The 26,341-nt window shown below is 33.5% G+C and overlaps 2 protein-coding genes and 1 non-coding gene across 5 annotated transcripts; 2 read left to right on the top strand and 1 right to left on the bottom strand.

Annotated features, from left to right (window-relative positions):
• The first annotated feature begins 22 nt into the window (after window positions 1-22).
• On the top strand, window positions 23-13,857 carry LOC140060477 (meiosis inhibitor protein 1-like). Of its 2 annotated transcripts, XM_072106723.1 has the most exons (23): window positions 23-123; window positions 922-951; window positions 1,061-1,195; window positions 1,379-1,597; window positions 1,764-1,920; window positions 2,035-2,149; window positions 2,266-2,445; window positions 2,522-2,654; window positions 2,791-2,957; window positions 3,064-3,188; window positions 3,277-3,471; window positions 5,324-5,672; window positions 5,786-5,881; window positions 5,972-6,079; window positions 6,418-6,557; window positions 6,651-6,726; window positions 6,861-7,039; window positions 7,476-7,557; window positions 7,654-7,760; window positions 8,019-8,144; window positions 8,489-8,598; window positions 8,690-8,804; window positions 12,297-13,857. In XM_072106723.1, exons 1-22 carry the CDS (start codon window positions 56-58, stop codon window positions 8,787-8,789), a joined length of 2,997 nt encoding a protein of 998 aa, XP_071962824.1. In that variant the 5' UTR covers window positions 23-55; the 3' UTR covers window positions 8,790-8,804; window positions 12,297-13,857. The 2 variants fall into 2 exon arrangements, with proteins under 2 accessions (XP_071962824.1, XP_071962817.1); XM_072106716.1 differs by lacking the exon at window positions 12,297-13,857 and having other exon boundaries at window positions 8,690-8,902.
• Trnad-auc (transfer RNA aspartic acid (anticodon AUC)) lies at window positions 7,262-7,333 on the top strand. Its single transcript has one exon. It is a non-coding gene; the product is annotated as a tRNA-Asp (tRNA).
• On the bottom strand, window positions 9,231-25,191 carry LOC140060435 (exportin-6-like). Of its 2 annotated transcripts, XM_072106643.1 has the most exons (24): window positions 25,031-25,191; window positions 24,086-24,176; window positions 23,214-23,326; window positions 20,859-21,056; window positions 20,388-20,547; window positions 19,861-20,001; window positions 19,179-19,635; window positions 18,530-18,656; window positions 18,139-18,357; window positions 17,722-17,814; window positions 17,560-17,629; window positions 17,311-17,470; window positions 17,044-17,136; window positions 16,477-16,633; window positions 16,165-16,311; window positions 14,660-14,849; window positions 13,886-14,041; window positions 13,521-13,635; window positions 13,350-13,409; window positions 12,976-13,087; window positions 12,041-12,196; window positions 11,490-11,588; window positions 11,069-11,299; window positions 9,231-10,966 (listed from the first exon to the last, which is right to left on the bottom strand). In XM_072106643.1, the coding sequence occupies exons 1-24, from the start codon at window positions 25,031-25,033 to the stop codon at window positions 10,865-10,867; spliced, it is 3,450 nt and encodes a 1,149-aa protein (XP_071962744.1). In that variant the 5' UTR covers window positions 25,034-25,191; the 3' UTR covers window positions 9,231-10,864. The 2 variants fall into 2 exon arrangements, with proteins under 2 accessions (XP_071962744.1, XP_071962753.1); XM_072106652.1 differs by lacking the exon at window positions 17,044-17,136.
• Between the last annotated feature and the right edge of the window lie 1,150 nt (window positions 25,192-26,341).

Genomic DNA, 26,341 nt, shown 5'->3' with positions numbered 1-26,341 from the left:
CCTAGTTCTAACAGATTCACTCAATTTTTTCCACGAGTGCCATGCTGTTTATGGAATGGATTCAGTTGTCAGGGCAACTAACCATGCCATGAAATTAAAAAATAAGGACATCTTATGTCAAGGGTAAGAAATATATAAAAATAACAATATTTATATTAGGCTAAGTATATCTTTTTTTAATACTTACTTACTTAGACTTAGTTCCTCCTGTTCTCTAAAGAACATTGGGCAGCAACATCTGATCTCCATTTCACTCGGTTTAGCGCTTGTATCTTGGCATCCTCCCAATTGAGGCCCATTTTCTCCAGATCTTTTGCCATTGTTCTCTTCCATGTAGGAGCTGGTCTTCCTGGTTTCCGCTTACCACCGTTCTGTGATCTACTGGTGTCCATCCAATTAATGCTTTGTTTGCTTCCCTACTTAAAATGATGCCGACACCATGGGTGTGTAAAGTGTCACGGCCAGAGTAGAGGATTGTCTTATTATCCTTGCTCATCTTTCCTTTACCTGTCCATCTCATTTCACTGATTCCTAGTATTTCAAGGCCATAAATTTCAAATTCTTTGAGAACTTGGTCTAGTTTCCCGCACTGGAACAGAATTCGTACATTCCATGTGGCAAATTTAGTTCGATGTTTGGCAGAGAGAATCGAGCTTTTCAAGATGTTGACTTCCTTTCGGCTTTGATCAGCACCCGTCATTGATACTCCATGGAGCCTGCTTTCTTCTCTGTGCCGAGTGTTTTCCGTAACTTCTCCTACTTTCGTATTCATAGCTACTTTAGTTTCTTTTGTTACTGTTTCTGTAGCCACTGGTTTTTTCCGAGACCGGGTAGCTAACCCTGAGCTCAACCCTCCTCCTTTCGCATCCTGGACTTGGGACCAGGCAATAACCTTAGTAAAATATTTTTTTTTAATTTTAGGCTAGAGTTGATAAAGAAGATGCTCAACAGGTACAGGTTCATGTTATCTAGTTTTTATCAAATATATTAGATGTTTCAATTAAAGCATTACTATGTTTATTATTTCAATGCTGACAATGTATTCAATACTATTATTTAGACAACCAACAAATGTTAGCCTTATTACCAGCAGCTCCCTCCTGAAAGCAATGAGTAGTCTCCTATGCAGATGTCTAAGGCATTCTCAGATTAGTATTGTCTGTTCTGCAGGTGGTGCTCTACAAGAATTACTAAGGTATTCTCAAATTAATGTTTTATAACACTGTGTATATAAAGTGGTTAGAGGCAGCGACTGCCGTCCAAGGCAACATTTTTAAAGGACAGAAGTACTACGCCATATTCTCAATGGGAGTAGAGAAAGAATTACATTTTTTCATGCAAAATTCTTTATACACAATAGTTTTTGTAAATCTTCTAGAAAAGACCATTTAAAAAATCCAGTAGATTTCAACGCACTAGAGCAGCCATTGAGAGCTATCATGGACACTTGGAAAGACATTGGATCTCTTAGCAACCTCACCAAGACAAGCAGATCCTCAACCGCTTCCCTCACCAGCGAAGAAAACAAAAACAAAAGATATGATGAGAATAAACAGTGCTTGGCTGTTGGTTTGTCAGTCATGGAAAGGGCTTTCAGGTACTGTATATATGTTATAACAATTAAAAGTGTTTTACAAGAGGTACAACAGCTTAACATCTTAAGATGGTGCATTAAAAATATATGCATCACAGACATAGACATTTAAAGTATTAAAATTAATGCTTTGGTGTATCATCTAACATATATTTCTATAATTTTTCAGGTTGTCTATTTTATGCCAACGTGATCCAACTGCCAGTGCTAGTATCTTTAAGGCTCCACACTCCCAGCTTACAGATGACGAAGAGATGATAGATGTTGAACAATTTATAGAATTCCTACTCAAAATGCTGGATACAATTTGTATTCCACATGTAATGGTACATACATAATGCATTTATTTAAATAATGTAAACTTTCTATCAAAGTGCTTGATTTTAAATTTTCATTACATTAACAAACATTACACATTCAATATTATCATTTGCATACAGGTGAACTACAAGCACTTGGATGATGCAGAAGTGTGCAGGTGCTTCTTCAGTATCCTCTGTCACGTTTATGACATTTCAACTGTGATAGATATTAAATCATTTTCAAGCAAATTAGGTAGATATACAAATAGCTATTTTAAGTTTTGTAAACTCAATAGTAGCCATAAGTAAAGTTGGTTGTACAGTTATTAGAGTTCAGTTTGTAAATAAACTGGGGTTTCTTTTCGACAGCTTCGTCATCTTTCATTCAACTTTCACTAAGTGTAAAGAATCAGTTTTGTAGCCAGCAAGCCAACTGTGATGTTAAGGAGCGAGTGGACTCTTTCCTGCTGAACCTCTGTCACAATCTGCTACCTGATAATGACAAGAGCTGCCTAGCTAAGATGGAGTCTGTAATTGGTGATATCAATTGTAAGTCGACCAACTGTAACAGACCACCTTTTTATATGTATATGTTGTACATAATTCTTTCATAATATTTTCTTAGGCCCAGTATACGACATTTGTGCTATCCTTCGTGGGCAGTCTTCAATGTACTTCCTCCCTTCATCTGTCCCTCCTTTGGACCTACAGTCCACATGCCTTACTTTGATGTACCTTGCGGCAATATATGGAGATCCGTAAGTAAAAAATTAACTATGTAATTTATGTTTAAAGTCTAAAACAATTGAGAAAGGCAATTGAGTAATGTACATAAACTTATATACACTAAGTGTATGTAACAGAAACATTAATTTTTAAAAACTTGTTTTTAAGGTTAGCGAATGATATTGATGTATTTGAAGGTCTCAACTTGTATCTTAGCAGTGAACACTGCCTCATATCTGATCTAGACCAATCAAGTCTAAAAAAATTCATGTATCTGTATACAACTGGCTTTAACAGTGCAACTTTGGGACAACACAGTATAATAAAGGAAAAAGGTATTTTTAGAATAGTGTTTTATCATAATTAGATATCTACAATAAGTTAGCCTAAATTCTATCTCAAGAATAAAAAATGGTTTTGTCTGTCCACTTGATCTAATAGCTCCAGCCTCATTGATTCGAGTATTGGAGAAGATGGATTACTCCGTTATTTTTAATGAAAACCCTTTGCTGATTCAATGGGCCTACATGACACAAGATGTACCCCAGAATATTAGAAGAGGATTTGTAAGTTACTTAACTTCTCATTTATATATAAATAATCACTAAATATTGAATGAAAAAATAAATAAGAAATTATCTAAATTTATTCTAGCTTGTACAGTGGCTAATAAATTTACCTACAATACCAGATGACAATGGTACAGAAGAAGAAGAAAGCCACACTGAAAGTAGTAAAGATGGAGATAAGTTAAACAGAATAACAGATAGTAATGCACTAAAAATGTTTAGAAAGGGTATGGCACGTCTTGACTCAATTTCTAGAAGCAAATTAATTGAAGATATATTAGTAAGTGCAACATATATTTAAAACTATACTAGACATTTAAAAACAAAGAACATTTATTTATACGTCTATTGTCAGTTAAGATGATTAAATGACGTAATTGAAGGTGTACAATGACCAATGAACGCTTTTAAAATTCGATGAATATAAAATATACTGTAGTTCAGCAGTTAACATCTTTTACCTTACCTTTCCTCTTTACGCTAATGTCCCATAAGGCTACAAGATGTTCTCTCCAGTCGATTCTTAATTCCATGATCTCCAGCCCAATCTACAGTATCTCTCTCATAGTTGAGATAGATAACTTAACCAGAGGTCCCAACTTGGGAAAGTCTATTCGCAGGAGATTTTGTCGTGAACCACATTCAATTCATCGGGGCGTCGAAAGTCAACGCGCGGGGAATCGAAAATCAACACGCGGGGAATCGAAAATCAACACGCGTGTCGTTTACGTCTCTTAATTAACTAAATATGTTACATATACAGTATATACAATATTTACACATAAGTTGGCTTAATTTTTACATAGGTTTATACATCAGTATTTTTACATTCTAATATTTTTTTTATGGACACATCCTCAGTACAAAAAATGTAAAAAATATATACTGTATTTTAACTAATATTCAGTATATAAAATAATTTAACTTAATTACATAATGTACAATAAGCACATGATAGTATTGCCCAATAGAATTTACTCATTTTTTTTAGGCACAGGCCTAGCCTAGGGCTTCTACTTCTAGCTAGGCCCTAGCTAGCTACCATTTTAAAACCCCAAAACAATCGAAATAACTATTCCGAATCCGTCTTATGCTACATTACGCGAGTTAACATATTATTTCAGATGAAAAACATTGAGTTTTATATTGTTTTATCCATACGTAATTACACTGGCATTAAAGATATAACATTAAAATGTAGGCCGTTTATGAGCTATTTCGCCGATTTCTTATCGCTGGGAAATTCCCCACCAGCAACATCGATCGATCGAGGAGTAGGCCTAGCTAGGCTAGAGGCCTAGCGTGCATGCCGGAACGGGTGGATTATTTTATTTATTTATTTATTTATTTAGGTTTAAAAACACATACAAAACAGCAGCCATTGGCTTATTGCTATATAATAAATAACAAGTTTGAACAAAAGAGCTTACGAAAATCTTTTTTTTATTTTTATTAAACGTAGGCCTACTTGCTTGGCGAATCCATGCCTTTTAAATCATTTAACATGTTCGTATTATCGGATCGTACAGTAAAACCAAATAAAACACCGCCTCAACAACCTCGTGCGATGTGCGATCTGTTGTTCTTTGCAGCGGATCAACATTGGTAGAGTTCATTAATTATGAGGGTGTTTAAAAATGTAATAACTATTAAAAACGTGTCTCAACCACTTTGTAATCAAAGCGTTTATTTAGTTAAAACTTGGATCCTCCCAAAATTGATAATCGCGTATTCCGGTTAGCACGTGATTGATTCACGGTTGGTTGCACGCTTCTTTTTTTTCTACGTCCTGCGTGTAGTAGCGTGCATGGCAGTGCATACAAATAAAAATACAATAATAGACCACGGAGACTGCATGAATAGACATTGTTTCAACATCCTGCCTCACTTTTGTCTGGTTATTGACTATTGTTGACCTGGGCTGAGGCTGGGTGTAACCGTAAATCAATTTGGCCAAAAATATGGGGAAATTTGAAAATGCGGTAAAAAAATCAAAATGCGGTAGAAAACGTCGAGATAGCGGTAGCGCGGTAGATGGGTACTAAAAGCGGTAGACTACCGCGAGTAGCGGTAGACTTGGGACCCCTGACTTAACACATGACTTAATAAGTATAACTGAATTTTCTTTTTAGGATGTTATTCTAAATGAAGATGAAGCAGTTACGAATCGCTGTCTTCTGTTCATTAAATCAATCATTTACCCATCAATGGCTGCCGATCCTGTTTCTGACGCAACATGCTCAAACAAAATTAATCCAATTTCTGACTCTTCATTTGCAAACAATTCCTCATCTGATACCAGATTCTCTAACATGATTGATTTTGATTCCGACATTTCATGCCCAAATAACATCAACTCAGCTGATACAATCTACCCAAATAACAATACTCTAAATTCTGACATGATACATTTACTACAAGAGAGACTTCCACAAATAGTTATTGAAATGTTTCTACAAGATCGTGTTCATGCAGACACAGGTAAGAATAGAAGACGTAACAACCTTTAATATAAAACTGAAAAAAGTATATGGTTACAGGAAAAAAAAGTACTATCAAATATTGGGATTGTTTAATATCTTTTTTTTCTCCAGAAACAAAAATATCGTCACTATTGAAGTTGTTAACTGAAATAAACCTGAAGTCACAGGACTCGACATCTGCTGTAGAGTTGAAGCTTGTCTATTACGGTATTTAATTTCAAATAAAAATTCCTATTTCATTCATACATACATGTCTGCTATAGCCACTACTGATTTATTTTACTTTTGTTTTCACAGTGACAAACATGTTGACTAAATCAATTAACTCTATAAACACCAAGTCTGTGATTGTCAACTATCTTCATTGCTTGCTATTTGCTACTGTAAACAACCAAGACACTAGTGGTAAGACTCAATACAACAACCAACAAACCAATGACTCAATATCAATCTATAACCAAGATGGTTTAAAGCGATAAATGTACCCATAATCAATGATGATTCTGCCATATATAAGTCTAATGTGTGCAAATAGATTATACTATTCTCGATCATGAAACTTAAATCGTAAAGCTACACTAAAAGAGATTAAAATACAGACATAGCTTTGTAGAAGATCGAAACATTCTCAACTTTACTCAATTTTCATTTGATAGCACACAGTGTATGCAAACCTGATTTTACTAGCTATATTTCAGCTATAAATGATATTGTACATTTATTTTATTTTTTTCTTCGTTTAGTTCTATCTATTCTTTTATCAAACAAAACATTACTACAACTGTTTGAGAATCTGTTACAAGAAGAAAGTGAAGCTCTTAAATGCTCGATATTGAGTTTACTAAGCTCACTGCTTGAACTTCAACACCAACATCGACAAAAGGTAAGTGTGAAAAGAAAAATTATTAATTTAAAAGAAGTACACCAACACTTTTTAAAATGTACGATGTAAGTAAATGTATTTATTTATTTGTAGGCATGTTTGAAGATAGAAGTAGATATCAAATGGTTGAGTGATTTGGTGTCTACCAATAAGTTATCCTTTCAGAGATGCAAGTGTTTTTTTTTAAATATTTATTATGATTAGGCAGATCAAACATTAATAATCGGATAGCTTGTAATATCATAGTTTCTATTTTTGTGCTAATTATTATTAAAGGCATATTATGCTTTGTGCTATTTTTAGATACAGCATTAAACTTTTGGACAACAATCTTCAAGACAAACTTTTCACCAGACAACTTTATTCGACTGAGAGAGGGCGATAGACAACATGAGCTTTTACAAGATAAAGATATGAACCTTCACATTAAAACAGATCACTTGAGGCTTTTAATTATACATCTACAAAATATCATTATGATGGTACAGTGGAACCCTATTAAGGAGATGCCTTCGGAATTAATTGTGTCAAAGTTTCCCCTTAATAGAAATCATTTGTTTCACAGGAAAGTGTCCCCTTAGTAGGAGTGTCCCTTTAGTAGGAGTGTCCCCTTAGTAGGAGTGTCCCCTTAGTAGGAGTGTCCCAAAGGTGGGTTTCTACTGTTAAAAAATATATAAATATCGAGTTTGAACAATACCATGAAAGCCCCAGTGGTCTAATGGTTAGGACATCTGCATATCAAGCAGGCGGTCCGAGTTCGAGTCTCGGTTGGGGCGACTTTTTCTCATTCTCACAGATTTCCTCATCTTTATCGTTTCAAATAAATTAATTAAATTTCAGTATATCACCGGGCAGTTTATAATTAATGTTCTGTGCCTGATTTGTTTATATATATATATAATAAACATTTTTTTTTAGGATTCTGGCAGTGAAAGTTTGTTAGCCATTAAATGTTATACAAGCCTTCTGAACTATGTACGTAGCAAAGACAATGAACAAGGTATGTATTCTGTCTACGGTAGGCAACTTTTAAATAGACAATAACCCTCTCAAAAATAGGTTCAGAAACCAATAATATTATTTTATTCTATCTCAGGTGACATATTACTAAGACAGCCATGGAATGGAGCCCTTGTGAGGCTGCTGTTACAAGTCCAATCACCATTGTTTATATCGCCAACTCTTATTCAACTTTACAATATGGTATTTCATAAATTTGGTATTCAGTATCAGTGTTTTGTTTTTGGGATCTATTATATAAAGCAGTAATTTGGTAAAAAAATTACATTGAATGTGCTGAATCTAATTCACTGCTAAAGAGCAGATGCCAGTTCTTTCTACTTCAGTGACTTCAACCATAATTATGTAAACACCATTTGTTTTACAATTACCTGTTTATGAATGAATGAAGTTTATTTTGAAGTACCCGCAAGGTTCTGGTTTATTTGTTCTTTTTTACAGTTTATGTCCTACAAGTTCTGGATTGAACATCTACTGAATGGGTTTGTCAGCCTGATTACAGCATTTAAAGCATGGTCACAAATATCAACCAACGCTTATCATATGATACTGCATATCATAAATAAGGTAATGAAATCAACTGATAACTTCATACAGTAATTAATGTACAAAACAACGTTTTGTACATTGCAGCTGTGGTTAACATGCTTGCGTTCCAATCACAAGGTCCAGGGTTCATTCCTGCCAGGTTTGTAACTCATGACTCTTTGAACTCCATTCCCTAAGCCTCAAATGAAACTTAGTTTATAAGCATGATAAATTATATAAATAGTTCCCTTCCTGTAATTGGCGAGTTACTCGCTGTTGGATGCATATGAAATATAAACAAAAAATTTTTTTTTAAATTACACAATTGTTGAATATTCACGACAGATGGAAAAAAAATGAACTGTATTATTGTTTGTTTTCAGATTTATGATTACCTAAGCCATGATCAGAAGCAACGTTTAGAGAGTACTATAGACAAATCTAAAGAACAAATTGATCAAATGAGAAACAACGATATAAAACCAAAACTTATGTATCCTTTGACTTTTAACAAATTCTAAACTTTCACTCTCTGACATCTGAGAAATATACAAACGTTATATTGCTTATCACAATATTTTCAGAGACTTTAATAGCATTATTCTTCTATCAAACTGTTCTATCATTCCTGTTGGATCTCTCAAGAGCACTCTGTTTCTGGTGACCAAGAAATTATCAAGATGAAGAGAATCTTATTAAGTGAGTCTATTACATGTACAGGTTAATATAGTTACAAAAAAAAGGTGCAAAAACACAAAAATAAACAATTATTTAGATGAGATAAACATTTTATTGCATATAAGTGCTTGCAAATATTTACATATTTCCCCCTATTAACACATAACACATTTTCCTTGTTCTAATAAATACATGGAAGTAACAGGTTGAGATGCAGAAACAAACCAAGCAATAAATGAAAACAAATTTGTTAAAATGGAGCCCTCAACTATGTCCATCTTTAGCTGGGTATTTGATTCTTTTCCCAAAAGTAAGACATTTGTCAAGTATACTAAATCCAAGAAATGTATACATACTAAGATGTATAAATCAAAAAGCTGCATACTAAAATGTAGTTATGTTTTTATCATTAATTTTACTGAAGTTTAACTGTATCTCCTTCAATAATACTTCTCAAATTAATATCCCCATCCCCCCTCTTCTGTTCTATTAGGAAAGCTATTCTACAACAGTAATACTGCTATTTTCTCTGCAGTAATACTGACATTTTGCAGTAATATTGCTATATTTGCTGCTGCAACAAAGTGTGTTATGTATCATTCCTAAACAACTTGATAAATACGATTATTTAAATATAAAAACAACTCATATAGAACATTATATTCTTTAAAATAAAAAAAACATACAGAAAACATAAATCATTTGAAAGAAAATTTAACAAGATTAGAGGTTTTAGTAATAATATATAACTCTGTTAGAATGTTGGTTTAAAAATAGTGTTTGATAAGTAAACAAAACAGAAATATGATTTTATATAAAAATAAATATCTTTTCATCTATTTTTTTTCCAAATAATACACAATTTACTCTGGTGGAGATGTTAAAAGAACAAATATTTTATTAAACATTAAGTGGCTAAATAAACCTCTGTACAAGTAAATAAACTGAGCAAATTAAATACATACAAAATTTTGAACATTAATTTACATACTAACTAAATTATTATTTTGGTCATATGGATATTGATCCAATTATTAAAACCATATACAACATAACTATGAAAATCGCTGAAAGCTGCGAATCAATCTTTCAACAAGTTATTTCTATTTTAATGGAAGCCTTCACATTAAATCAAAATTTATCAAATTCCAATGACACGAGGTTATATTCCTTACTTGAAGGAAGCTGCTATCTATAGATGGCAAATCTGATACGCATGAATGATTTAAATAGATTAATATCACTCACGTTTATACTGTTCATCACAGAAAAATATGAAGTATGTTATCTATTCAAATATATACCATTAGGGAAATAGCGTGAAAGAAATAATTATTTGGTCATGTGATTTTGATTTGGCATCACAGCAGTATTATATTTTAAAGTAGTAACTTGTACTCCTTGAGTATAATACCAGAAAATAGGCTTAGTAACTTTTTTTTTTAATATCCATCTGAAATAATAAGTAACATACCTGCACTGATATGTTCCACCCGCCGACTGTGACTCCCTTGGTGGGATAATCTAACTTGTGAACCTTGCTTGGTGGGTTAATACTGTATACATGAATACATACAAAACACACGCTTTTCACACATGTTATTTATTCTATTTGTTTTTCTTTTGTATGTACCAATCTCATATACTTGTAACCATGGAATTATTGTACGGAATGAGTATATGAAAATTATATCAATCCAAAAAAACAACATGTTTAATGGCCTCTCTTCAAAACATGAGAATCAAATGGCCGCTCTTCAAAACATGTGGACATAGCATTCTTCATTTGTGTAATTAGAGAGCACTTGCTAAAGCAATCAATTGTAATGCTCACAACCCTTACTGGCTCCATTATTTTGACATACAGCAAACTCGCAACAGCAGAAGGTTTGTGCAGATTATGCACAAGTGCTTTCAGTCTTGGGTATATTGCGATCAAAAGCCCCCTATACTGTGACTACGTAAGTGCACTTAACATCAAGGTGTGAAATAATTTAATCTCAACACCTACGTTATATCGCATCGTCCACTGCCAATACCTTTCATCTTTGCATAGACCTTCATTTTGGAGTACTTTCATTTCAAAGCTTCACAGAATTAGCAGGCAGGGCGCTATTGCAGAGTCTGTAGTAACGTAGATCATTCACGAATCTCTGGAGGTTTTGTATAAAGGTTGGATAATCCTGGAGACAAAAGATGAAAAATTTGTAAAAATCTTGAACTGCTCGAGTAACAAAAACGTTTTTGTTTCTATAAACCTAAAAATCACCACTTATTTTCCTTACCCTATCTTTCTTGAAGTTCCTATCAAGAACCGACCTCTGATTTGGGTCGATCCCATCAGCGCCCTCTAAAAACTGACATAGGAATGCAACATAGAAGTTGTCAAAGTCCACGGCAGCCATGTTGTAGATAGTCATTCCAATCTCTTCTTGGAGAAGGTCATGTGACTTGTGGAGTAGCACTTGAAGAAGTACATTTAAGAATGGTACTAACATCATCTCACGGAATATTTTCTAATGGAAGAAAAGGGTGAAATCTAACAAGCCTTCTCTACATAGCTTCAAGAGAATGAATTAGGATTTTAAAACGTTTTGATAAGTAAGTGTGGATTGAAGATACAATACTTCCAGGACTGCAGGTTAAATACTGTCATATGTCAGGATACTTTTCACACAGCATACTGATCTTGTAAATGCTACCTACCTTGTGGTACAATTTCAATTTCTCATTCAGCTTCTCCAAGCACTCCAAGTTTTGTCGGAAGACTGCTATGTCAGGTTGTAAGAAAGATTGCCCGAAAGACTGCAAAACAATTACATATCAAACAATAGATAGATGACTTGTAGTACATAGAAACAATAACGATCTTCATGATTGAATTGTAAGCATCATAAAAAAATGAGTAAATTCTATTGGGCAATACTATCATGTGTTTATTGTACATTATGTAATTAAGTTTGAGTTAAAATACAGTATATATTTTTTACATTTTTTGTACTGAGGATGTGTCCATAAAAAAAATATTAGAATGTAAAAATACTGATGTATAAACCTATGTAAAAATTAAGCCAACTTATGTGTAAATATTGTATATACTGTATATGTAACATATTTAGTTAATTAAGAGACGTAAACGACACACGCGCGTTGACTTTCAACGCCCCGATGAATTGAATGTGGTTCAAGACAAAATCTCCTGCGAATGGACTTTCCCAAGTTGGGACCTCTGGCATCATAACCCATAAGATACCAACCTGCATGATAACAATAAACTCATCAGTGTGATCTACAGCTTCTGTGTCTGACTGCATCTTTGTCAGTATAGATGATGGGAAGAAATATCTCCACTTGTTTTGTAGAAGCTCAAAAAGCAGTCTGAACAGTACTAACTTGATATCAGGTGACTGCCTCTGTAATTAATCATAATATTCTTTTTAGAAGGTTTAGAAGGTAGATTATTGTATATGACAAGAGTATATTGATATTTATTTTATTTCATTTCATTTCAAGCATTATGTGAAGAAATAGTCCCAGGGGACATAGATGGATATCAAGTCAAGTCAAGTATCATTTATTATCATTATCAAAAACATAGAAATTCTGTTTTCTCTGTTGGCGGAGCACAATATCCAACGGACACAACACGAACTCGAAAACAAAAACATTACAAAAAAAGTGTCTACATTATGTTTAAGGCATTAGGTTTAGAAGGTAGATTATTGTATATGACAAGAGTATATTGATATTTATTTTATTTCATTTCATTTCAAGCATTATGTGAAGAAATAGTCCCAGGGGACATAGATGGATATCAAGTCAAGTCAAGTATCATTTATTATCATTATCAAAAACATAGAAATTCTGTTTTCTCTGTTGGCGGAGCACAATATCCAACGGACACAACACGAACTCGAAAACAAAAACATTACAAAAAAAGTGTCTACATTATGTTTAAGGCATTATGTGTTTGTCAAAATCTTTTCTCATTTCAAAATCTAGAGTAAATTATGGGTTGGATTATATTCAAGTATGTGATTATACTCTATTTAAAGAGAGCATGTTAATGTACATTTGATGGCACTGTACAATCTCACAACAGCCAACATGTAGTTGTCACGCTAGTTCCTTCTCACACCCCAGCCAGATCCTATTGAACTATCACTCATTTGTAAAAAAAAAATGATTTTACCTCTGCTATGATAGGATAGATTTGATGCATACTGATATTGATAATCGTGGGTAAGAAACCTTTAAATGCTGAGCCTGGTTCTTGTAGGATCAACTCCAAAATTTGTAAAAACCTTTGAAGAAAAAAAAAGATTTAAGAATAAAAATTAATGTTTCTCTGTAAAGCTCTGTCTACACTATCAAACTAATTTCACAAAAAAGTGTGATGTGCCCAAATATGGTAGTAATATAGCCAAATATCGTAGTGATATGACATCATCATGTCCATATATTGGCACATCTCATAAAGTCTTAAATTGCTTTCAAATATGTGTTTATATGGAACATAGAATGGCGATTGTGGCCATGCTAAATTAAGATAATAGTGATGCTTACTTTTCTACAACTCGTACTCCTGAGCTGCCTTCATTCAGAATAATAGCAGTCAATTGTTCCCTAAAAGAGCAGGAAAAAAAATGTCATTTGCTTTGAAAACATATTTTGGTAGAGAGAATTATAATCATTTAAAAAATCAATCAATCAAAAATTCATTTAAGGTTCATTTACCTGGTAAATAAGTTCATGAAAACGGTTATGGTTGACTGGATACTAGCCACGCCCATCTGCACTCTGAGTCCTTGGATTATTGCAAGGTAGAAACTCATAATTTCATCAACAACATCTAAAAAAAATGTAAATTAATAAGGTTACATTTTGTATTTATTAAGTTTAAAATAAATTGATAATAAGTAAACTATGCATGCTTTAAGGTAGATATGATTAAGTTTTAAATAAATACTGTATAACTATAAAGAGAGAGAGCATTCGTTGTAAATTGTTGCCGATTGCACACATCTATACACATGGGGTATCAAAATTTGAGGAAGGAAGAGGGGTCGTAACTGCTCAGGGGTGGGTGTCTTTTATCTTACCTGCTTGGCTAATGTAGACAGGGAATAATGCCAATGTTACTTCTATACATTCTTTCAGTGATTGGAAGACAATCTGCTTTGTCTTAGATACTTCACCAGAAACAGAATCTACATGGTTTGCCAACAGATGAAGAGTCCTCTTCATACATGGTTTAGCTGGAAAGAAATGTATTTAGAAAAACATCATTCCAGTATATTTGATACAAAAGACAATACTCCACATTTTATCTAAACAATCAAATCATCATTAAAGGTGCTTAAAGTTTGAATCAATAATTTCTGGAATTCTCTACCTGGCAATAAGGTATCTACTTACTATTTGATCAGTATTAGGAAGAGATCAATGTGGGTTTTTAAAGGGCAAACTAGTGGCAAGTCACTGTGTTGTGTGCTGAACCGTGAAAGGTAGGTAGGTTTTCTTTAGTCTACCACATCATCGTGTTGAAATATATGTATAGCGCACAGTCTTCCGAATGAGACATTAAGCTGTTGGTCCTGCATGCAACATGGCTCTAGGGCACGTTAAGAACGCAGTACTAGGGATTTTCTCTCACGGTACTGCCCAATTCACGACAAGGGCAAACCTGAAGCGAATGACTTAGTGGGTTATCTTTGTTCCTTGGTGTGCAACACGAAAAATATTCTATCTATCTACCTACCCCTTTTCCCACTACTATCAAGAATCAAGTTAGTATTATTAGTGCAAAAACATTTTATACAAAAATGTAATGACTTCATACCTAGTCAACCTGCAAATTGTATTTGCACTATTACCTCTGTTCTGAAGCATTTTGTCTTTGGCAAAATTGGGAACATCTTTAATCTGGCAATATTCTGATGTGATCCTTCTCATGAAGCCTGAATGGTTTGCTGATCTCGATGCCCAATTCTGTGCATTTTCAGCCACATTAGGCCATGCTAATACCAGGATGTTGGATAAGGCACGTACAATAAGAAGCTCCACCTGACAAAACATCAAAAAGAATAAATTTAACAATTTAATGATATGTGAAATTAAAAAAACAGTTTTGCCAGATATTCCATTTCATATAAAAGTACTCTTTCAACAAAGAAAGGGATGTCGTATTTTTTATGATGTTTTAAATAACTCAATGTTTAAATCATGGAAAGCACAAAAGAAATGGGCAGAAAATAAATTTGTATTCAATAACGAACAATGGAAAACAATCTACCTAGCTCCACATACGTGTACAATGAATATTGCTTTAATATATTTTCAATACAAAATTGTAAATAGAATAATTGCAACAAATGAACAATTATTTAAAATGAATATAAAAGAAACTTTAATGTGCTCATTTGGAGATGGTAAAATTGAAACCATTCAGCATTTGTTCTGTAATTGTCCAATAGTAAAAAGGATATGGAACCTCCTCCAGGAAAAAATTTCAGAAAAAACTGGAGTGCAATTTATTTTTAGTAAAGAGAGCATAATTTTCGGATACCAAGATGCGCATCAGTTTTTTAATTTAAAAGCCATTAATGCAATTATTCTAATTGTAAAATCATTTATTCATAAATGTAAACTAGTTAAATGTAAGCCAACTATCAAAATGGTTATGAACGAGTTAAAAAGGTTTTATGAAACAGAAAAATTTATTTATCATCAGAATTTTGAGGACAGTATTTTTAATAGAAAATGGATAAAATTAGAAGAATTTATAAATCAAATATGAAATGGTTAGAGAGTAGAATAATTTTTATGAACCTTTATTTAATTTGTTAGATGGATATCTTTGTTGTTTTTGTTTGTTGCTTTTTATTTTAATTTTTTATTTGATTATGTTTTTCCTTTGTAATTTATTATATGATGAAATAAAAAAAAAAAAAAAAAAAGAAGAATAAATTGGGAAATTCAATGTTAAGAAGAAACAAAATTCGCTGATTGTACATAAACAAAGAACAAGTCAATCTTAGGGTTCGAGGCTCACTCGCTCCATGGTTCTGGTGGTAGAATGAGTCTTCTCTGATAAGGACTATAAACCGTAGGTCCAAGGTACACATCTGGCTCATGTGCACTTTAAAGAACCTAGTAAATCTTTTGAGACAAGTAGTGGGTTACCCCGGTGTACTAGTACATCACAGCCACTGATCATAACTGGGCCCTCTGGGAGACCAGTCCTTGACTGCATGAAGTGGTTGGCCAGTATAATTAAATAAATAATAACAAAAATGCAGATGGAGGTATGACATCATATCTTATACAGGTGGGCTAGAAGAGAACAAAAAGGAATGTCAAATGACTGAAAAAGTCTCACCTCTATAGGCATTCCATTGAGTAAACCTTGGCTTACTTCTGTAAATAACTTCTGCACTAGCGGTAACTCAACAAGGAATGGTGGACGGACACTACTGGAAATTGAAAGAAACAGATGCGATGCTGATAGGAGAACCTTCTCCGGTGTCTGTAAAGAAATTTAAAAACTTTGTTAGCATGAATACAAATACTAAATGCTGTTTAAAAAGTGTGCCTTAGGAATGATATTCTACTTAAGGGAATCTGAAGAGGACAATGAATAAGCAATAGTATAAATAAGCAGTAAGCTAAAAGAATACTGTAATTGTCTTACCTGTTTGGTAAACAGTGGAACAATAGATTCAATTGTTTTGGTAATTATGGGTGTGAATAGATGTTGGTATTTATCCCCTGCTTGGCGTTTACTTTCCAGATAAAACTGAGCTAGCCATTGATTGAAGGCTTGCAATGCTCCAAGACACTCTGCATGTCTATAAATAGAAAGTTACATCACTCATTACGTGTGTACATTTCTTCTGCTGCATTGTCTTTAGCAATGCTTCATTGGGATCTTTCAGCTATTATTCCATATATTATTTAATGTCACTATTTCATGTATACCTAAACTATTACGATACTATATTCTTTTTTACAATAGCACCCCCTTGGGACACGCCTATTCAGCGGAAACTGTTATTCAGGAGACATTATTAAGAAGACACTTTCCTGTGAAATGAATGAGGGGAAATATAATGTTTTAACACTATGGTCTTAAGGGGACATTTTTTGGCGTGTTCTACTACTTTACTTGAACTTCACTAATTGAACATAATATCATCAATTCTGATAGCTGTTGGAAGGTTGCAATGTGGGCACTGGATCATTTGCTTTTTATACTTACACTTGAATAAATTCTGGTTTCAGTACTGTAGGTATTGCAGTTTTCAATTTGAATAATTGAGCTTTACCACTAAAACTATTTAACTCACAGAATCTGTAAACGCAACAACAATTACTCATTTTAATTTACATAAATTAGCAAAAAACCTTGTAAAAGGTTAGTTTAATTTTAACTTTTGCGTGTTGTAATCCATTTTGTTTATCATTGCGTTGGGACGAAAAGGAGCTAACACCCGATACACAACAAATAAACTTGAAAATAACTTACTTTTCAACTAATTGTAAAGCATTGTCGAACCTTGGGTGGAAGTTTTCGGTTGTAAAGTGTTCAGACATCCTACCTAACGCTTGCAACGTGGTTGATAAATCACGTAGACTACAATGCAATCGTCTCACCTCATTCTCAGCTGTTATGTTTAATTTCTGACCTACAAACAACAATAAATTTATGTTATTTTTAAAGTTAACTAGTAAAAGGAAAATGATAATTAAGAAATAAATAAAATAATTGCGTTACCTTCTGAAGATTCAATAATAAATCCACCCAGTCCAAGGTATACATCTAAATTCTCCTGAAAGATCTGAAACTAAAAACCGAAATAAAAGGTCATGGTTCATTGTTGAGTGCGTTTTCACAGATAGCATTTATGAAGATACATACTCATAAATGAACCCTTACCAGGTATTGGAATGCTACCCTTGGAAGTAATTCTGCTGTCTTTGCAACCACTTCAAGACAATTACATAAGAAATGTTGCCACTCTGTTTCAGCCTGCAATAAATCATCAAAAAAAAAAAACCATACTTAGTTCAAGAAATAAAGTAAAGTATCTTTGGAAGGAAGTATTTAAAAAAAAACATGAAAAATGAAGATATTTAAATCAGACTTTGAATAGGTTATTTTGTAGTTTTAATCACTTCCATAGAAAAAAAAATGTTTTCTCTTAATAACATAATAAATGGTTAAATTCAACCAAAAATCCATTGGCTGGCAGCCAAGTTGACCATTTTTTGCTTTAAATTACCATTTTTTTAACGTAGGCGCTAGTGGAGCACAAAATGAACTATAGAATAGGTGGAAGAAATTTGGGCTTACGTCATCATCTACAACTTCATCATCAAGCTCTTCTAGTTGCACTTGGTTACACCGAAATTGAATCTTGAATAAAAGTGCTTCCATCAAAGATTCCAATGCTTCACTGTAGCTATTAACAACTTCATTTGCATCTGGCGCCCTCGCATGACTCCTCGTAATTAAATAATCTAAGAAAACGTTCCAGATGTCAAGGCAGGCAAAGAGGCCTTCGTTATTAGCCTACAAAAAAGGATTTATATTAATGTTAGTTAATACAGTAGGCTTGGCACTGTGAGTGAGATAGTTGCACTGTAACATAGGTAGCACAACTTTTGCTTGGGTAGAGTCACTGAAGTGCATCTTGGCAGTTCTGGGTTAAAATAATCATGAACAGATATACAGTACAGCTTACCTGTTTAAAAGTGTATTTGTAGAGTAATGACAAAAACTCTAAAATTGGAAAATGTGAATTTCCTTCAAATCTCCTTAAATGAATGCTAACGAACAGTCGCAGGAATTCTGTAAATTTCTCTACATAACTGTAATAAGAAATGTATAAAAATTAACATTAAAAATAATACATACAGTACAATATGCCAGTCACAAAACCAAGGATCAGAGACACACCAATGATTTGCAATCCTGCTGTAAATTCAGTTTAACCTGAAAACACTCCCTTCCTGGATACAGCACTGAATTAATGAATGTAAGTCAGTTGCAACCTTGGGTAAGGCATTTTCAAATTGTTCCTTAAAATCTTAATTACATCACTTTTATCATTACTGAGCTTTTGATTTGCAATGACCTTAAAGACCTAGGAATTGGGTAAATGAACCAAATAATTTGTCAAAGTTATCACCCAATTCTGTAAAATGACGACCACAAAAAGGTCAACATGCCTACAGTAGTTTGTGATAAACCTGGACCTAGAAATGACCAATTTGGGACAGATGACTCGGCAAAAATTGGAAAATGGAATTCAACATGAAAGTAGTACCTCATAAGTTCTACTTTAGGTCATAATTGAAAGCTCTCTATTGTCAACAAAAGTTCAATCATACCTTTCATCTAATTCTTCAATCTTGTTGCCTACTGATTGTGCAGTGTTATCTTTGGTCATTCTTTGTAATAAATGAAAAGACTGCTGAAACATCTTCAGTAGAAACTCTTCAAAGTCCGCTGGAATGCAGTTCTTAGACATAATCTCATTAATACAACACATGGCCAGAACACCAAGTGACGAACTTCCACTTGAGCTAAAACTATCATTTAGACGGAACGACGATGTTCCACTTTGTACCGACTGTATATCACAGCCAAAGTTTGCAAAGTGGAAGATGGTGGTTAGGAGTCGTGTGGAGATGTGGCATGATAGAGGGATCCAACTGAATAGATGTGCGAGACAATGGAGGGCGAGGTTACTAAGATGTTCACTGTCCTGATCAAGTGGGGGCAGCGGTTGTAAGTTTTGTTTACTTGTTTGAGGCGAGTTAAATATATTCCTAATTAATGAACTCCCTGAAAGAAGAAGATACATTAATAATTGATTTATTAAATAACTGTTTATTTATATATAAAAGTATTGTATATAATTTATTGTGATGCACTTCCTATGGTAATCACTTATACAGTAGCATACATCTTTCATTGGGCACAATACCGTCACAACCATCCTTATGAGAAATTTATTCTACACGGATACTGTAAAATATATGAAAGAACTTTTGAGCAAATTAAATTTACCTGATTGCAGAGGTGATGTGCCATAAGCTATGTTATTCGTGAATGCATCCTGACTGTCATCATCACCGTGTGTAGGTGATGGGGGCGGTGTTGCTGTTATAACAAGTTGCCTGTGTTTATCTAAAATACTTTCGAGTATATCTGAGAAATAAAAGTATGACTATCGTTATCTCAACTTAATGGTGGATATGGTTCATATCATGCATCAGTTACTCTATGGATAGTGGCTGAGCGGTCAAGACAGTGGGACCGTAATTACATAGCCATAACAACGGCAAGGGTTCAAGGCTCATTTGCTCCATGGTTCTGGTGGTAGAACAAGTCTTCTCGGATAAGGACTATAAATCGTAGGTTCAGTGTACACATCCAGCTCATGTGCACTTTAAAGAACCTAGTACATCTTTCGAGACGAGTAGGAGGTTACCCTGGTGTACATCACAGCCACTGATCATAACTGGGCTCTCTGGGAGACCAGTCTTTGTGGACGCCCAGTATAAATAAAATATTTAAATTCAATAGTAACTTACGTGTAATGATGTTCAATACGGTGGGAACCTGATCCTGTAGTAATCTGTTCAATTCCTCTTTCCTGGAGGCACTTAAGTCTTCCCTTGGAGCTGCCAATTCTTCTGACGTCGTGTGAAGAAGCATCAGGCCTAGAGCAGCTGTTTGTGATTGCTGAATCAACTGCAAGAAAACAATAACGTTGGGTTTAAGACATTCCCCCAAGCCTTCTTTGATAAAATCTTTCTTTCTTGTCTTGTCCAGTGCATCTTTTGGAAGAATAGGGGCTACCAAGTGTGCTGGTACAGTACAGGCCTCAGATACATTGAAGCAATAATAAGCTTATCTTAGATTCATCTCCATGATATACACTACTATTAACAAAATATTTATATAGAGCGAGAAAAACTACTTTATAACACTTTGTAATCTACAGTACATCAGTAATTTTTTAATCTCGAAATGCAACATTGCAGTAGTACTATAACACTAACCTGTAAGATATTACTAAAGAAGTCTGGATAAAAGTGCGGCCAATCAAGCCTTGCAATGCACACAATAACTTTGATCAATTTGTTACGGATGGAACTCGGAATGACTTTGTGATGCGACAGTAAAAACTTGGACAATCCATTTCGTATCTGAATCTTGTCTCCACCTTGGATTCCAATCCACTGACGGTTTATCACATTCTGAGAACAAAAATTGTGAAATAGAAAATAGACTATAAAAGTAAACTAGAAATAAAGAATCCCTTCTTTGGGACACATATTAAGGGGACAATTGTGAAATAAACGAGGGGAAATATAATTGTTAACACTACTGTATGGCCAACTCCTATTTAGTGGACACCTTATTAAGAGGACATTTTGTTGGATCACAAAAAGTTCTAAACTGTAGTTTATTATGCTTGCAATGAATGCTTACCTAAATATATATATTGACAGGCATACTAAGGGAAGACTTACTGAAAAAGGTTATTGTATACATACAATCATTTATTCATTTCTATGTAAAAAAAAGTAGGGAAAATTTGCTTTAGATATTAATAATAGAATTTAATGATACCATCATTATTTCTACAGCACAATTTGGCAGATACAGTAAATGGGTATGTTTACAGGAATAAAATATATAATTCAATAAATTATTAATAATTGCAAACATTATGAAAAATGTAAAAAAAGATTTTATATTGCTCAGCCTGATTAAAAGTTATTTATTTATTTATTGTATACTAGTTATATATACATAGTATACATATATATATTTGTATTCATTTACATAATCATATTTATGTTAATAGTATAATAAAAATACTGTATATTAATAATAAAATTAAAATCCATTAAGCAGCCTGTTTATAATATTGGCTATAAAATATGAAATCCGAGTGAGTGCCATTAACATACCACATACAGAGTGGGTAGATCAAGATGTAAATACACATTTTGTTAACAATTGTATATGGAGATCAAGTCAGAATATAAAAAATGTATTATGTTGTGACTTTGCATTCCAACAGTTTAAAAGGGTTATTTTTAATTATCTTTACAAAAATAGTACTGTATAAAAATATCAGGTTAAATAACCGGCATAAATATTTTAATTCTGAATTAATTATTATATATAAATTCCAACCCACACACAATGTAATTTGACTCCAAAACAGCTTTAATGTTTTTAAACTTTCAAGGGACTTACTAATGACATTAAAGGAAATCGAAATTCTTGAAATACCATGACAAATTTAAACAGAATATTTACTAGGGAAAATACAGTAAACTATACAAGTACTGTACATTAACACTAAATAAAATAGCATAGGTCCTTCTACAATTTGGGTGTGGTGGTACACTAACAGTTGATTTGCAATGACCTACCGGTAGTAACTACAGTCGACTCCGCCTAAGTCGAATTCGCATAAGTCGAAAAATCGGGAAAGTCAAATTTTTATGAAAGTCCCAATTCTTTCCTATCCATTACTGTGTAATTTTTATTTGTAAGTCAAATTTTTCTAAGTTGAAATTCGTCTAAGTCGACGTCTTTTTGCGGTCCAAATACACACATTCTTTAGTGATTTATATCGTATAAGTCGAAGTCACAAACGCGGCAACAACACGCTAAATTTGATAAACAAATGACAGAGGTTATAATGTGGGACCATATCGGTTCTCTCAAGCAGGTTAGTAGTATAATATCTGTGAGTTGTTTTAGCGTTAAGTACTTGAGCGGCGTTTTGTGGGTACCCATTTTGTGCTAGACAGATTTCTAATAATTATTATAATTTTACGTTTTCTTATTGCTACGGCCTATAAAGGAGGCTTAGCATTTTTTAGGCCTAGCTAGCTAAGCAAACTCAATTCAAGAAGGCTCATAGTGTGGGCCGCGATCGCGACAGGGTCTACTAGCCTAGCCGTAGAGCGGCTAGTGAGTGAACCCTACAGTAGATCTAGGCCTAGCATTTTTTTTACAAATCTGTAAGTCGAAGTTCGCATTATAACTCAAATTTTTATACCAGTCCCATTAGATTTGACTTGGGTGGAGTCGACTGTAGTTACTGTTAATTCAAATCAGTGTGTGCATTTTGAGACATGCTCTTCTTTCTCTTAATTCCTTCAAACATTTTGGCAGAATCATAATGCATACAGCAGGTTAATAGTTTCAAGAAATGTATCTGTAGACAGCATTAACAATATCGACAATTAATTAAAAATTGAGATTAAATAACTAAGTTTTAATGGCCATATTTTAAAATTGATATGTATAGCACCCACAATGGATGACAGTCAAACAATTGGGTTTTTCCCCCATTCATTTATTTATTCTATTAAGCATAGTAAGCTTACCTCAAATACACTCAATGCATACATCATTACATACTCGTTTTGTGAGTGCGTCAGGAAATAAAAGCAATGACGCCATGCTCCCGTTTGAGCACTGAAATTGTTCAATAGCTCTTCTATAAAAGAAACAAAATTTAAAATATTTATTTGGATTGGTAATATTCAATACCTACTAGTACTTCCTTATTTGAATACAGTAACATAACAAAACAAAAAACCACACAATGAATATGTTTTAAAATAATACAGAAAGGTTATAATTTTGTCAAAAAGAAGCATTATACACTAATAACAATAATATATTTGAACAAAGACACTTCTTAGCAGTGGTACTTGTTCAGCAGACTTACATGATACTGTACGGTACAACATTTACATTATTTATCTAGGAGTAAAAAGTTATGCAACTCTTGTTCCTCCTCATATAATTACTGTACCATGAAAGAAGATGTTAGTTATGACTTGTCCACAATTGGGATTTCACTTATTTCACTACTATACTATTTATAATCAGGGCGAAGAGATCAAAATATTTAAAAATGTATTGTAAGGGCATGTAGTGGAGTGCGTTAGGCGTTCTGATGGCGGAAACAGGAGTTTACGACCAACGCTAGACTTACAGTATTGCTTGTGTTCTTAAGAAAGAAACTTTACCTACATTTGCCTCGCTCCAACTAGTTGTAAATGGATACCTGATGATTAATAGCTACATAATTATATGGAGAGCTCTGTACGTATTTGATCCAATGTCATTGCCAATGACCAGTGTAATAATATAAAGTGCTGTACATTGATTGACATATTATTTCTTTATGGTAAAAAGACAACTATAGTACCACTATGATTTTTTAAAGGATATTAATGGTTAACTGTACCTATTTCACGTTTCCTTATGTTCGTTGTAGTTGGTGCAAAGAATTCATTCATTAATCCTTCCAAAGCTAGCAATGAGTCTGCGTCTGTAGCCTGTAGTGTACACAAAAGTATTAATTATTATTCTATTTAGTTTAGGTTATTATTGTTGTTTTATATAATGCTACATTTATAAATTGAACTTTAAACAAAATTAGAGTCAATAATATTATCTGTTAATGCGCCCGACTCGGAATAAAATTCACAGGCCAACGCCAGCACGATAATTTTAAATGTATTGTAAAACTTGAACAATTTTAAAAATAGGTGATGAGCTAACATAACGATGCCGAGGTTGTGCAACTGGAATATGTCACTACGGCAGGGCTTCGCCTTTTATGCGTACTATGTTTCCGTGTTATTTTGCATTCAAAATGCTCAGTGCAATTTCAAATTGTCCAACAAGGGAATCAATACACAATTTGCGCAAGGAAATTATTTAATTGCGGAAATTGCGCATAAAACAGGAATAGGATACAATTACAATTCAACGATTTCTACAATTTGAAATTGCACATGGATTTTCCTTGCACAATTTAAACTTGAAATTCTTGGTTTTAAAATTGTGCAAATCATTCAAAAATCAAATACACATTTTAATTTTTATGTTGTCTATCTTAATTAAAAAACCCAGAAAGTCTCATCTGCTCGTCATTGTTATAATATAAATACATAAAACAAATAAATTACTGTAAATTAAAGGGCCAAATAGTTTTACTTTCTTGGTCGTTGAAGGGAGTGTAGACAATTGCTCAAGGCCAGGCCGAAATGGATCCTTGACAAGCACGTTGGCCAAGCTAGCTCGCCAGGACGGATGAACGGCTCCTCCCATTTTCCGAGCTTCCTACCCATGCTCTTCCTCATGTGATGTAAAAACCACCCAGTCGAACACACACATTTTTGCTTACCATTTTTTTGCTTTAAAGATAACCAAATATCACGAGTATGTTCCAAATGAACAGAACATCACTAAGAATGACGTCTACGAATTTATAAATTTTATAACTGAGTTGTTACAGAATTTTAGCAATGAAGAAAACACGTTCATTAAAAAAGTTAAGAACCTCCTTTGGCTACGTCGATTTTGTCGTACGTCAGAAATTGAGAAATTTATATTTACCGACAGGTGGCGTCCTAACCAACATCTCGAGCACAATGTGTTTGTTTTCGTTTATTAACTCATTTTTCAGGTACATAAAATAGACTAAATTGGCAGATTGAGTATGGTTGATTTTTCAGGCACAGTACGTCTGTATGAAAGTCTACAATACTCAATGATTATTGAATTCTGATAGGTAAAGTACCACTATACCAGTAGTACAGCTGAGGCTTTTAACTAGTGGGATTTTATTAGATATTTATATGAAAATTGCAAATAATCGTTGAAATATTCTTCAGTTCACAGTGGTCCACATATAATGTCGTCGGTACAGTAGGAAATGAGCTCATAATGCAAACCATGGGCGGATCAAACAGGCACTTTTTACTATATAACACATAGGCCTAAAACAAATAAATTACTGTAAATTAAAGGCCCAACTAGTTTGGTATACTATACATTATGTACGTAAATGAAACAAGTTTAAAGATTATTTAATTTATTCAAAAATGCAAATTGTACTCATACATGATGAAAGGAAGCATTTAAACAATGGAAAATTATTCGTAGGCATAGTACAGTACACCTTTCTATAGCGGCTAATGGCTAAGATTTAAAACGTATATTGCAGACGATAGAAATCATACAGTGGTAGGTCGTCCGGCTATGGTACCAATCACACTTTGTGTCGAGCAGTTTCCATTTAAGTTTAAATAAAGTATTTTACGTAAGTTAATTAATATTTATTTATTGGTATATATTACATAAGAAAAAACATAAAAGGAAAGTTCAAACACATATCAAGTTTATTCCGAAGATCGCACTTTTGTTACACCCTGTTATTTCGATGTAATCTTCACAAGCTAGTCTTCAAAACATTTAGGTGACTTGTTTCAGAATTTTGCATCGGTGTAACAAAAGTTTCTTGTAGTAATTGTAGGATGTTTTTGTGGTCAGGTATCCACTGTAGTGTAAATTAAGTGAATCAGTCACAGCAGTACACCTGTCATCATACATCTGTTTCTCTACTGGGAATTTGAAGTCGATCTTCTCCAAATTTGTCAAAAACAGCATCTCTCAAAAGGTGATCATCTTCACCTAAAAAGTAAAATGACAATCA

Source organism: Antedon mediterranea, chromosome 1 (genome assembly GCF_964355755.1).
Source record: "Antedon mediterranea chromosome 1, ecAntMedi1.1, whole genome shotgun sequence".
NCBI classification, from domain to species: domain Eukaryota; kingdom Metazoa; phylum Echinodermata; class Crinoidea; order Comatulida; family Antedonidae; genus Antedon; species Antedon mediterranea.
The sequence above is the reverse complement of the archived record's forward strand: the minus strand, read 5'-3'. Positions and strand labels throughout refer to the sequence as shown.